Source organism: Grammomys surdaster, unplaced genomic scaffold (assembly GCF_004785775.1).
Source record: "Grammomys surdaster isolate TR1022 unplaced genomic scaffold, NIH_TR_1.0 97, whole genome shotgun sequence".
In the NCBI taxonomy this organism is placed as follows: Eukaryota; Metazoa; Chordata; class Mammalia; order Rodentia; family Muridae; genus Grammomys; species Grammomys surdaster.
The window spans coordinates 5,843,883-5,857,990 of NW_021604576.1; the positions used below are offsets into that span (position 1 = coordinate 5,843,883).

The window sequence follows — 14,108 nt, forward strand, 5'->3', positions numbered from 1 at the left end:
TGTGTGTGTGTGTGTGTGTGTGTGTGTGTGTGTGTGTGTGTGTGTGTATATATATATGTAGTAAATAGATAGACCAATAGATAGAAAGATAGATAGAAAGATAGATAGATAGATGGATAGATAGATAGATAGATGATAGAAAAAAGTATGGATACATACACATTTATATATGTATGTATATGTAATGAACATATGTAATGGGTATATATATATATATATATATATATATATATATAATGAGTATATATAATGAATAAGTATATAATTAGTGCATATATAGAGCGGGAGTATATATTATACTATGATTCATTTTAAATTTTAAAAAGCATGTTTCAAAAATGTTTGCTCATAAATTCAAAGAGCAAAATGTCAACACACATGTCTATAAACACCTGCTAAAAATATAAACATTATGTAATAGATGAAGTCCTTAAGGATGTTTGGCAATATAGTTTAGTATTCCCTAAAGAATGTGTGTAGTTTAAATAAACCTTATCAAAAGAACTATAATAATAACTGAGAAAAATGATGATACTTGATTGTACTCCATACTTATCTTTGCTTAGACTAGCTCCTTAAAATAGAAGTCAATATACTTAGATCTTAATAAGTGAGGTGATGAATTTACCTAAAATTATGGACTCATTTTGAAATAACTTAAATCTGAATCTCAAAATCTAGAAGACCTCTTTCCATTACCTAAAGACATTAATTAACAACAGTAACATATTCTGAGCATTAAATATTTGCCATACATAGCTACTACATTTTAAACCTAATTTCAGTAGTTCCAAAGTCATACAGCACTGTGTACCAGTCCGGCCATTAGGAAGTGGAGCAATCCTCTCAGGGGGAAGTGAGGATTATTATAGAAAAACTGGAATAGAAGACTCAGAGACAAATGCTAGAAATCAGGAGAGCTGCAAATCTCCTTCAGCTCCTTCAGTCCTTCCCGTAAGTCTTCCATTGGGATCTGCGCGCTCAGTCCTATGTTTGAGTGCATATATCCATACCTGTAATTGGTCAGGTGCTGGCAGAACCTCTCAGGGGACAGCTATACCTGGCTCCTGTCAGCAAGCACTTCTTGGCATCAGCAATAGTGTCTGGGTTTGGTGTCTGCATTGAGATAGATCCCTAGATGGGGCGGTCTCTGGATGGCCTTTCCTTAAGTCTCTCGACCCCATAGGAAGAACAACAGGATCAACTAACTGAAACCCACCCCGCCAGAGCCCCTAGTGACTAAACCACCAAACAAAGAGTATACATGGAGGGACCCATGGCTTCAGCTGCATATGTAGAAGAGGATTGCCTTATCTGGCACCAATAGGAGAAAAGGCTCTTTGTCCTGTGAAGGCTCAATGCTCCAGCATAGGGGATGCTAGGGCAGGGAGACAGGAGTGGGTAGGAGGGCAGGTGAGTATCCTCATAGAGACAGGGGGAGGGATAAAATAGGGGGATTGTGGAGGGGAAACTGGGAAGGGGAACAACATTTGAAATGTAAATAAGTAAAAAATTATTAGTATAAAATGGAAGAAGAAGAAGAGGAAGAGGGAGAGGGAGAAGGGGGAGGAGGAAAAAAAGAAATCAGGAGAGCTGTCCAGTCAGTACTGCAGCAGCCTTGAGTTCAATTCTTTTAGGCTTTATATACTTTACAGTATCGTGGGAAACAAAGTCACAAACCTGCAGAGACAATGGTTGATGTACAATTGATATCTGTTCCTATCTAGAGGTCTTCTTATTCATTCTCCTTCCAAGTTTAACAAAACATTCAGCCCCTTGCCTTGAGCTTCAAGAGTATCCCCTCTTATCGTCCTATGTGTCATCCAGCCAGGAAATCTGCCAGTAAACCCTGGCCTGACTTGATTCTACCTGACAGGCAGGATTTCACTGAAGCAGGCAAAATGGCTCCTAACAGCACTAGTCCATTTTATTTCGAATGAAGAAATCAAGACTCAAAATGATTATGTAACAGCTCACATATTACATAAGTGATTTTCCCAAAAATATGAACTTCTTAAGTAAATTACTATATTGCTACCTCTGAAGAACATGCTGTATACACATATATGCATACAAAGTTGCAAGCATTCAAACTCAGACATAGGAGTGTACTGCATATATGTATAATGGATTCATGTATGTAAATTAATATACACATATTCATTTTATACACCAATAAAACTCAATAAAAAAGATATTTACTATGTATGCCAAAATTCTGGAAATAATCTCACATATTTCTTTAAATTAGTATATCTAATTATGGACTTAGCAGAGTTAACAAACATTTCTTGGAGTTAATTTAAGTAATATTTTATATTACTTGCTTTGATGTATAGACAAGTAGTTTAAACACCATAATTGCCTGAAGTAGAAAATTGTTTGCTGATAAGAGCCTGATGTAGATGTCTCCTCAGAGGTCTGCAAGAGTCTGCCATATTCAGAGGCAGATGCTCACAACTAGCCATTGAACTGATCATGGGGTTCCCAATGAAGGAGTTAGAGTGAAGAACATTGGAGCTGAAAGGGTTTGTGGCACCATGAGGAGAGCAACAATATCAACCAACCACAGCTCCCAGGGTCTAAACCACCAGCCTGGGAGCACTTAGGGAGGGATCCATGGCTTCAGCTGTATATGTAAGAGCGGAGGGCCCTGCTGGGCATAGGTGGAAGAAGAGATCCTTGAACTCATGAAGGCTGGACACCCCAGTGGGTAGGAATTTGAGGTTGGGGAGGTGGGAGTAAGTGGGTAGGTAGGGGTTACATCCGCAGAGAAGAAGGAGGAGGGGTGAGGGGATGGGGGTTCCTGGGTGGGTGGGGGATGGGGTAAGGAGAACAACATATGAAATGCAAATAAAACATCCAATAAAAAAAGTACATGAAACTGAAAAAAAAGAATAAAAAAATGATATAAATTGCAAAACAGAAGAAGAAAATAGTTGCAGCAAAATTCTCAAAGAACAATTAAAGCACTGAGAAATAAAAAAATGATACTGATTATTAGAGTTGTGTAAAACTACATTTATCAACAATGAAAGATAAATGTAAACTTGAAAAATAGGTTTTCTATGTACATTTTAACATATGTAAAATTATTTCATACAAATTTTTAAGTAAAAGAGATTTAAGCATCATAGAAAACTCAGACAATATTATAGAAATATTGATTTCAAAGGCATAAGATATAGAATACTAGGCACTAGAAAATTAAGACTTCATGAGAATCTACCCAATCAGGGCTAATTTCTATAAAAAGTATTATATAATTAAACAGCATTACAAATAAAATCCAAAGAAATATTTTAAATTTTATAAAATGTACCATTGCATAATTTTATATTTTAAAAAGCCTCTTTTAACTACTTATATAATGATAACAAAAGGCATTTAATGGAATTTTAAAACTAAAGGAAATTTTAATTAATCATTTTACTATTGACTTTGTCAAACGTTAAAAGCCAAACACACAGGTTGATTAAACCAAATGTTTGTTAATTACCCAGTATCTCCCTTTCTCTGATGCCCAGGCCTTTAACATTACACATTCCAAATTGAGCATAATGTTTCAAACAGTTTGGATGAATAAGGTCATACTGTCAACTGGCTAATACCCTTTTGACCTATAAACTGAATTTAAGTGTCATCTATTGATCAGGAAAGACTTCCCTGATCCTGGCCAGCCTTATTCCAAATAATGAATGCCCCTCACAGACAAGTTTCTACACAGCTTTTGTGTCATGGAATACTTTATACTCTACTTAAATATCTCACTCTCCTCAAAGATGGAGTCATGGCTCTGCTCTCAGATTTAAAGCCCCAAGCATACAGCCTCGATTACTTGGGGGTATTTAGCATGCATTTTATGGATGAATGAAGGTTAAGTTGCATCTTCATCAAAGGCAGAAGATTTAAATGATCTTAAGAGAAACCGTAGTATTCATTGCTTTGAATACAAAGATCATTTATTTCACTCAAAATTTTGTCTGCTGTTCAAAATGATAAGTTTAAATATCTACTTTCTTTACATCCTCTCATGTATAAGCACAGTAAAAAAAAAACCTGTGTGTTCATGTGTGTGTGTATGTATGTGTATGTGTGTGTGTGTGTGTTTAGAAAGATTCTAAAATATTGATTCACAAAAACTACTTTACAAATAATAAAAATGTCTATATTTAAAATAAATAATAATTTTAACTTAAGAATGAAGCCTTGTTTTCTTAAATATGTAATCTTGCAACAAATACTAATAATTGAAATTTTAAAGAGCACTGAAAATCAAGAAACATAAAAAGTTCAGATTTTAGAAGTAATGTAATAAATAGATAATTCCAAGCAAATGTAAAAATCAATATTAGGAAAGAAATCCACTAGTTATTAAGCTGACTTCAATATATAATTTAAAAATTAATAAGAAGATTTAATGGAGTCTCCATCTATGAGTGACAGCACTACTCACTGAGAGACACCAGAGGCACCCCAAGTAACACAATACACTCTTATTGCTCTTAGTTACACTACTTTTAAGTGGTAAGACACTGTAACTGATACCACACACTTTGGCTGTATGACATAGAGAAATCAATTTTAAACTGACCAGGAAACTTTCTCATGGTGGCCAGCATTCACTGTGCCAAAAGATGTAATGCAAGTTATAGAGAAAGAAATAACATTGATGGTCTTTCTGGATTCCGAATGTTAAACTCCATACATACCAGACAAAAAAATATGCCCACTGATGTAATAATGGTATGACTGTTGTGAAGTCAGTTCTGATTGCACATCAGTCATATTCTACAAGAGGACATGCCTAATAATGAAAACCTAGTCAAAAGTCTATTCTGAGGAGATCACGGCTTCTAATGGGTAAGCTACTGTTGTTTTGCTTAATGATACTGTTGTTAAACTGCTTTCTAAATACGTACATTTATACCCACTGATTCTCTCATCCTTGGTCCGAGAAACTTCCTTTGGCTGTTGGCACCAGTTAACACACACTCTTGCCTAGTAAAAGTGCTGACTATATGTGAATGTGAATAGTTAACTCTAAAAGGAAGTATTTTTATAAACCCTACCCCATCTCCATCAAGGTTCGAGGAACATCTCATAGAGAAGGCAAGCAGAATGTAAGCAACAGAGGATGAGGAAATTCTATCTTCTAGGATGCCTTGGTGATTCCTGTTCTTGCAACTTCATGACAGCTGTGATTTATCTGCACAAAACCAAGCTAATCAAAATCCCATGAGGCTCCTACCCCTAGCTGAAAAGATACTGTGAGTTGACAGAAGCTAGTAGAGAGAATGGTAATTTTCACTGAAATGAGAAAGAAAAGAAGTGCACATAAAGTTGGCAAAGCAGCAGGTAGGGGAAGTTCTGGGTAAATTTGTGAAGGAGAGGAAAGAGGGTGAATATGATTACAGTAAAGCATCTACATATATGAAATTGGTAAAGAATAATTTGAAAGCTGAGCAATAATTTCACATATTTTATAATTTTCTTTTTATTTAATATATCCCAACTGTACTTTCCCCTATGTCCAGGCCTTGACCAAAAAAAAAAAAATAGTTCAGACCATATTTTATTTAGTTCTACAGCATTCATAGTAAGTATATTGATCACCTAAATTAAAATGAAAACCTATCTCTGTCGATAATTTTTAAAAATCTGATTGTTTATATGCTAAATCCAAAGCAGGAACTAAAATGACACAATTTCACTTAGGAAAATGGATATAACTAGAGTAAGAAAATAAGCCAAAATAAAAGTGATGGCTAGTTAAGGCTAAGGAGATAAGAAAATTCTCTTTTCCCTTGTGTTTTAAAATCCTAAAAGCTTACAGCATTTCCTATGATACTATTTCATTAATAGTCAAAAATACGTGTGGCAAAAATGACAAATCAAACATATTTTCTGGAAACAAACAGGAAGGGGAGACCTGTGAGGAGTTGATGGAAGTATCTGTATGAGAAGAAATGGATGGAGGATTGAACTAGTCTATGAGAATAAGAGGAAGGAAAAAAGGAAAGAAGGAAGGAAGGAAGGAAGGAAGGAAGGAAGGAAGGGAAGGAAGAAGAGAGGGAGGGAGGGAGGGTGGAAAGAAGGAAGGAGGGAAAGAAGAAAGGAAGGAAGATAGGAAGGAAGAAAAGAAGGAAAGAACAAAGAATGAACTCAATCACTTTAGGGGAAAGGAAGTAGCTTAAATTTAAATGTTTTTAAAACTTCATGTGTGAAATAATTCATAGAGAAATATCTATGTCTCTATCTAGTGAAGGGCAAGCAGTTTGCTGGTAAGTTTTCCAATTTCCCGGACAGGTATGCTACAAAAGAGAGAACTCAATGCAGCCACCAATGTCAGTAAGCTCAGGGCCATGGCATATGAGACTCAGAACCATGTCTATTGGAGCTGAATCTCTGGCCTGAGGAAGAATGAAAGCTTTCATGTAGAAAAGGGAAACAGAGAGAAGCTTTTGGGATAGACTTTACTAGAACAGAGGGACAGAAGTCACAGAATAAAGAATGAAAGCAGTTTCCAGCAATCTTGAGAGATTGATCTTCATGAAAGGACTTCCTAATTAAACCATCCATGTTTGAAAACGACTGATTAAAAGTGATGTTAAGAAAAATTATGTTAAAATAAATTGTAAAGATTGCAATATTTAGATCTTATCCTTCCATCTAAGCTTGTTACAGAGGGAAAAGATTAAATGAAGATTTAAGGATCTGTTTCATAGCAATACACATAATCTGTGACTATGCATTATCTTTTTTGACTTATTGGCAAAGTTCAGGTAGTAACTTGACTTAGTGTTTTGAAAATCAATCTTTTCTTGGGCAGTGGTGGCACACACCTTTAATCCCAGCATGTCAGAGGCAAAGGCAGGTGATTTCTGAGTTTGAGGCCAGCCTGGTCTACAGAGTGAGTTCCAGGACAGCCAGGGCTATACAGAGAAATCCTGTCTTGAAAAAACAAGCAAAATAAGAAAAAAAGAAAGAAAGAAAATCAATCTTTTCTGAGGCTAGTAAAATGTCAAATGGTGCTATGTACAGATTGTACAGCAAGTCATAGCTCATAAGAGGTCCTGGGATTCTGAAGGCCAGTGTCAAAACTCCACAGTTAAAGCTCTGCTATAGTGTTTAAGTTACCCGGTACAAAAGAATTTCTGACTTTCAGTATTTTCATCTGATGATAGTTATTGGAACACCAATTATTTAGTTTGAGGAATATTTTCATTTAATTACAAATAAAATAGTTTCATATTTATATCTATAAATTTTATATATATTTATAAATATGTATGTATGAATATTAGATGTATAACAATTTGTCATTTTATTCATTTTTGGTGATTATATAAAACACCTTTAAATGCACAAGCCTTTTTTTAAAATGTACCACACTTATCATTCAAGAACTTTTGCTCATTTATTTTATAAATATTAATATGTGATGGTTATTAATTTATCAGTATTTTATTTATTAATTAAACTATGGTGTAGAGGGTTTTTCTATATGATCTTAGACACATATATAATGTCCTTTAAGAACTTAACATAGAAGTACATTTTTCTTCTTTTGTTGTCTGTATAAATTTTATTTCTTAGCATAAGAACAAAGATAAAGCTACATAAATAAAAAATAAATGAAATTTTAAAATGCATGAAACACACCTATTCTGCTATGTACGACAGCCTTACAACACAGTACACCGCAGAATGCAGAAAATCCCCAGGCTGACTGATAATTGTTTCTCTCTGCTTCAGTGCTGCATCGTGAGATAGCATCATCCCTTGTCTGGAGAAAAATTGCAGATCAACACCTGACTCACAATTTTAACCGACTGCCAACTCCTCCATCCCTTATTTTCAGTAATTTGGTTCAGGTAATATAAGCTATCTTCAGTTATGGTAATTTTATAGTAAATAATAATATAAGATAATATGATTAATTCCATAATTGCATATATATGCTTGATTTACTGAAGTTCTAATAATGTTTCCTTGTTTCATATTTTGTTTGCAGAAACTGAATGTATAAGAGGCCATTAGATGATGGAAATATTCAGGAAACTTCCTTAAATAATGTAGCTCAAAAGAAGTAATGGCCATTAAAATAAAAAAAAGCCAGAAGGTACAAACAGCTGTGCAGAGTTTCACTAGAGAAATGAGCCTCTGTGGCAGATTGAAAGTCAGCAGCCTGAGAAGAGGGTCTGCATGAGGGAGCACTTTAAATCACAGCAGACAGAGAAAAGCACACAGGCAAATAAAGTAAATGGAGAGAAGCAGACACCTAGCTAGACTTTTTTCTTAAGGTGGATGAACAAAGAGAACTTCAAAGTTTGTGAACCTAATGAGCTGACACTTTGATAGGGAAACATCTGAGCAGTTAGATCTACGTGTCTTAAAAATTCCAAGAGATCTGAATACGGATAGGTGAAGAAAAACAGAGACTTATAAATTTTTAAAGAACTAGAAGATACAAGCTGAAATCTTGTATTTCTTATAATCCTGTAAAAGTTGGTATTTTATTAATAATTATAAACAAGTCTTATCATGCCATCAGAATAAATGTTTCTTCCTATATTTAATTGTAGAACTTTCTAGAAAAAAATCTCTAATTAAATTACACATGACTCTAAAATTATTGTATGAATTAGCCCATCCGTACATGTAGAAAAAAAATAAAATTATTTGTCTTTACTGATCTTATATTAGCTTTCTTTATTTCAATAAAGATCTGAGCTGTTTGGCTTTGTAATGAGAAAGGGTACATTTTGGCCATAATTGGTAGGTACGAACCAAAGATCACATATCTTGATTGTTTGGCTGATGGTAAAGCTATATTGTGGAGATACACTCTCTCAATCAAATATCTAACAGGAGCAAAGAGAGGTCAGTGTTAACACAGCCATGCTTACTACTATCATAATCCCCTACAAGAACTCATTGAATAGCACATAAATTATATAATAGCAAAATCACTTAAAAGAATCCTCTACTAGGACACACCTCTCAAATGTTCTACTACCTCCCAATACTATTAATTAGGCCACAGATAGACAAAGGTTTCAATCACTGTAGACTGACTGTTTTGTAAAATTTGAACCATGCCCAAACCATTAACAGCCCCCAGCAGTTCTACTTTTCACCACTAAGGAGAAAAAATAATGTATGTAAGTTTAAAATGTCATTCTAGATCCACTTATATTTTTAAATATATGAATGTATTTTCATACATTTAAATAATGTATGTAAGTTATAAATGTCATTCTAGATCCACTTATTACCAGAGTTGGTGTTTTTGATTCCAAGTCTTCATATCCTCTATCCCCAATGACCATCCCAAGGGGCCAAGGACTATGGCAACATATTCTTTTCAGCCAGTGCCTACAATTTCATTGAACTTATGACTGTCAATCTTTTATTGAAGGACATTTATGTTATATCATAAATTTTTATTATTAGAAATACAATTTCATAATATAAAGTAGCTTTTAATTACTATCCTCAAGCTAATAGCAAAGCAAATAGTGAGCATTTGTTACCCTCTCCCTGTGCCTTAAAATCATTTTAATCGTGGCAAACTCCTTTGATTTATTTTCCACCACTAAACACTGATTAAATGGAGCCAATTATGAGAGAAAACCATTGAGGGAAAACCCTCAAATTATGTAAATCTTTCAAAAATCATGAGTCTCCAAGATTTCAATTTGGTTTTAAATGTCAGGTTCCTTGTTAACTGCTTTCCACAAACAGTAGCAAATACAGAGGACAAGTTTAGAGGGCTGAAGTGTGTTTAAAATTCATTTACAAGCAGAATTCCTCTATGTGATATGTTTATGCCTTGGAGATCCACACCTGTAAACAATGCTATCATTTTGTTACTGTAAGGAACAGAAACTAAATTTCTTGACACAAAAACAATGTCTTAATTTCCTTCCCTTCAACAGTTCAGATGCATGCATTTATACTGAAGTAGTTCTTACATCCATAGTAAAGAGACAGAAGATGAACATTATGTCTAGAGTCATATCTACGACTAGGTTGGCAAGCATTTTAACCAATGGTGAAAGACTGCTGTGGATTGCTAATAAATTTGTACTGTGTGTTTCTGCCATCAACAAATGATTATAAATATACCTCAGGCTCTATTCAAGACCTGAAGAACAAGAAGTCTAGCCCATTGTGTTTCCAGGGATACTGTGTGTAATTTGGATACTTACTCAAATTGCAAGTACACAAACATAGGTGTGGTAATTTGAATAGGAATGATTCCCATAGACTCATGTGTTTTAACCCTGGGCCTGTAGAGAGTAACATTACTAGAATGTGTGACCATGTTGAAGTGGATGTGGCCTTATTGGAGAAAATATATCACTGTGGAGGTAGGCTTTGAGGTCTCATAAACTCAAGGTAGGCCTAGTATGATAATTTCATTCTGCTGCCTATGGATCAAGATGTAAAACTCTCAGCTCCTTCTCTGGCACCTTATCTGGCTGCATACCGCCATATTTACCACCATGGTGATAATGGATTAAGCTTCTGAAATGTAAACCAGCCCAATTTAAATGTTTTCCTTTATAAGATGTGCTGTGGTCATGGTGTCTCTTCAGAGCAATAGTAACTTTAATTAAGACAATATGCTATAAATCTTACTAAAGTGTGAAATGTTGGTCAAATAGCAGTCCTTGAAAGTAGACTATCTCCACGAAGTATATTTTAGCATGCCAAGTAAAATTATAAGCACTTAACAATCACCAAGTTGCCATACATTTATGCATTCCATTCTGCCAGATGCTCTATGTTAGTCAAGTACCTGTGCTACCTTTGATCCAGCTTTCAGAAATGACTTTCTTACTCAGGAATTTCAGATGCTCATTGCTAAGTTGAGAGGTTAATCCTGGAATAGTCTTCAATATCTTCCACACAATGTTATGTTCCTGTGCTGTTCTATAAACTGGCCTTAGAAAAAGATGAAAGAGATTATAAATTTAGAGATTACAGCAAAAAGAAAAACAACATAATGTATTGGCAGATTTAAATTTTCTAATTGTTTATTTTATTTTTATTTAAAAGTTGTTCAAAAGAACTACATTAAAACCTAATTTGAATTTTTAATAAACATTTAACTTTCACTCTGTTTCCAATAAGATGCACCATGATGCCCTAAACTTCAATAGAAACTTAATTACAACTAAAGACTGTGTTATTTGTTAGCAATAAAGACCATTTAGATATTAACTAAAGAAGATGTTTTTAATGTGCACATTCTATACTTTATCCTTAATAGTATCTGACCCCAATATGCATATTTTATACCACTAGATTTCCAATATCTATTGCTACATTTGGATACACATTTTAAATGGTACTTAATTAGATAGCTGGTTTCTTAAAATATTTTCAATAATCACTATTTCTCCAATAGTTAAGATATGCAATCCTTTAAACTTCAGTAGAAAATCACAATTAAAGACTGTATCATTTAATAGTATTTATGTATTATAAAAGTTAGGTTAAATGAAGATATAATTTAACTCTTAAGCATTTATAATATAAGTGGAAAGATATATATGTAATTTTAAATGAAATATATTGTTCTCATATATACATATGGAAATTATGTGTTTATTTAAAGACAGAATCTCATGTCGCTCAGAGTCACCTGTAAATCATAAACATTCTATCTCAACATCCTAAACAGTAAGTTTACAGGCATGTGCAAACATATCTGTCATTGTTTTGTTATTAAATTATTTGTTTGTTATTAAATACAGTAGTGAGGGGCTGGAGAGGTGGCTCAGCAGTTAAGAACACTGACTGCTCTTCCAGAGGTCCTCAGTTCAATTCCCAGCAACCTCATGGTGGCTCACAACCATCTGTAATGGGTTCTGATGCCTTCTTCTGGTATGCCTGAAGACAGTGACAGTGTACTCACATATATAGAATAAGTAAGTCTTTAAAAAAAAAAGAATATTGGTTAGCCTGGGGTCAGGATCTGAGTGCAACAGTAGATTTCATTTAAACCACTATATGGCGGAGCCTTAAAAAATATTAATAATAGAGTAGTGAGTAAATGCAACACTACAATGGAGGTATAAAGTTCATGTTACACTAATTTCTGAAAGGAATAGCACAACCGTTGTACATACAACTACAGAAAACTCAGTATTTTCAAGTAACTTTTAAAGCCAATACAAAAGACTAGTTTAGTCCCAGAAAAGTAACATATGGTGCACACATGAGTAGTCCTATCAGTAATAATTTTACTGTACAATTCATGTATTATAGCATTTTGGATGAAAGTGGACCTCATAGGCTCATATATTTCAGTACTTGGTCCCAAATTAGTGACTGTTTAAGGAAGGATTAGGAAACGTGGTCAGAAGGTGTGTCACTGGGGCCGATTTGGGGTTTCAGAAGGCCCCTAGCATCACCAAGTGTGTCAATTAAGCCTCCTTCTTACAGTGTGAGCTCTCAGCTTTTCCTTCCAGCATGTTTCACACCACCATCATGAACCCTCACTATCTGGACCCATAAATTCAATAATACATTATATTTATAAGTTGTCCTGATCATAGTGTATTATTACAGCAATAGAAAAGTAATTAATGTATTTTTAGCCTTGTATTTTTATGTATGTATATCTTGGATGATGATCAAAATTGTTTTCTTTCCTTTGTAACTTATATCCAAATCATACAAAAGTAATAGCTAATAACCCAGTCTGAGAAACTATTTTTAGAAGAGTGGCTCTGTACTAAATAAATATCATTTTAAAATGTGTCTCCAAGATACAGTAAGAAATAATTAGTATATTAGAAATCTAGTGGTATAATATCCAAAGGAGAAAATATATATCATTAGATTCAGTGAGATGGCTCAGAAGATAAAGGTACTTTCTGCCAAGCATGAGGACTTAAGTTCTATCTCTTGACTCAATACAGTAGAAAAAGAAATCAACTCTTGAAATTTGTCTTCTGCCTTCAATGTGTCTGGCCATATCCTCCAATGTACTAAATAAATATAGGTAAAATTAAAATCAAATATGTCATTAATATAGTCATCATAAAGATAATACTTCTCTTTCTCTATGTAAAATACTTATTACTATATACTACATATACAGTAATAAAAATGATTAATATATGTACCATATATAATTTAATATGTGATCATATATAATTATAGATTATATAATATATAATTCGCACATTGTATCATTAATTATATATAATTATATTATATAATTATAAAATATATAACATATTATATATAATATATAATATAATGTGGTATATAATATATATTTCATGTGATATGTAATATATATATGTAAAACATGGACCACCTGCTAGAAAATTTACTTCACTGAACATTATTCTATTTAGTGAGCTTAGCATTGCTCACTTGAAGCAATGGATCATTAATGCAGTGAAGTGGAACAATCTTCAAATACAAGTGAAAGGGAAGAGAGGAAGTCAGAAACATGAAGGACAGACATGAAAAGCAAGTACTTTCTTGACCCATTTACCAAAAAAAAAAAATGTGTTTCCAGGGAAAAAAGACACAATTATAACAGGTCTATTAAGTCCTTAAGTCTTCTAAGTGTTCTTGTTTAAAAGAAGATGCCTTACCCTTTGGCAAAGGCCTAAAGTTGAGTTCGGCCTTCCCATCTATGTCATTGCTCCAGAAGGCCTTCAGGGACAGCTGAGCAGAGTGAAGGTGAGCAGAGAATAAACAGCCTTAAAAACTGTATCTGCAACACAGTCTTGACTTTGGTCACTGGCAAATAGATAGTACTAGAGGCACAGAGATGCTTTTATTTATTTTAAGAATGTGTACCATGAAAATATCCAGCACTATGACCTAATGAAGCTGTAAGTCATTGAGCTTTCAAAGCTTAGCACATTGTATGACACCTCATTTTCAAACAGAGCACTTTCTCCAATTCCCTGCCTAGATTTGTTCACTGGGATAAGAGATGAGAGAAAACTTTTTAGATAGTGAAGACAAGAAGTGCTCTACTCTCAGGACCCTCCCTCCATGTTCAACAAAAGAAAAGGAAAGGAAAGGAAAGGAAAGGAAAGGAAAGGAAAGGAAAGGAAAGGAAA

At 34.0% G+C, this 14,108-nt stretch overlaps 1 protein-coding gene across 1 annotated transcript in view; it reads right to left on the reverse strand.

Moving 5' to 3' along the window:
• Positions 1-14,108, reverse strand: part of Cnbd1 (cyclic nucleotide binding domain containing 1) — a 268,986-nt gene that overhangs the window by 43,187 nt on the left and 211,691 nt on the right. Inside the window, exon 5 of the mRNA XM_028779994.1 lies at positions 10,811-10,956. Coding sequence (XP_028635827.1) covers positions 10,811-10,956 — 146 coding nt within the window. The remainder of the gene's footprint in view (positions 1-10,810; positions 10,957-14,108) is intronic.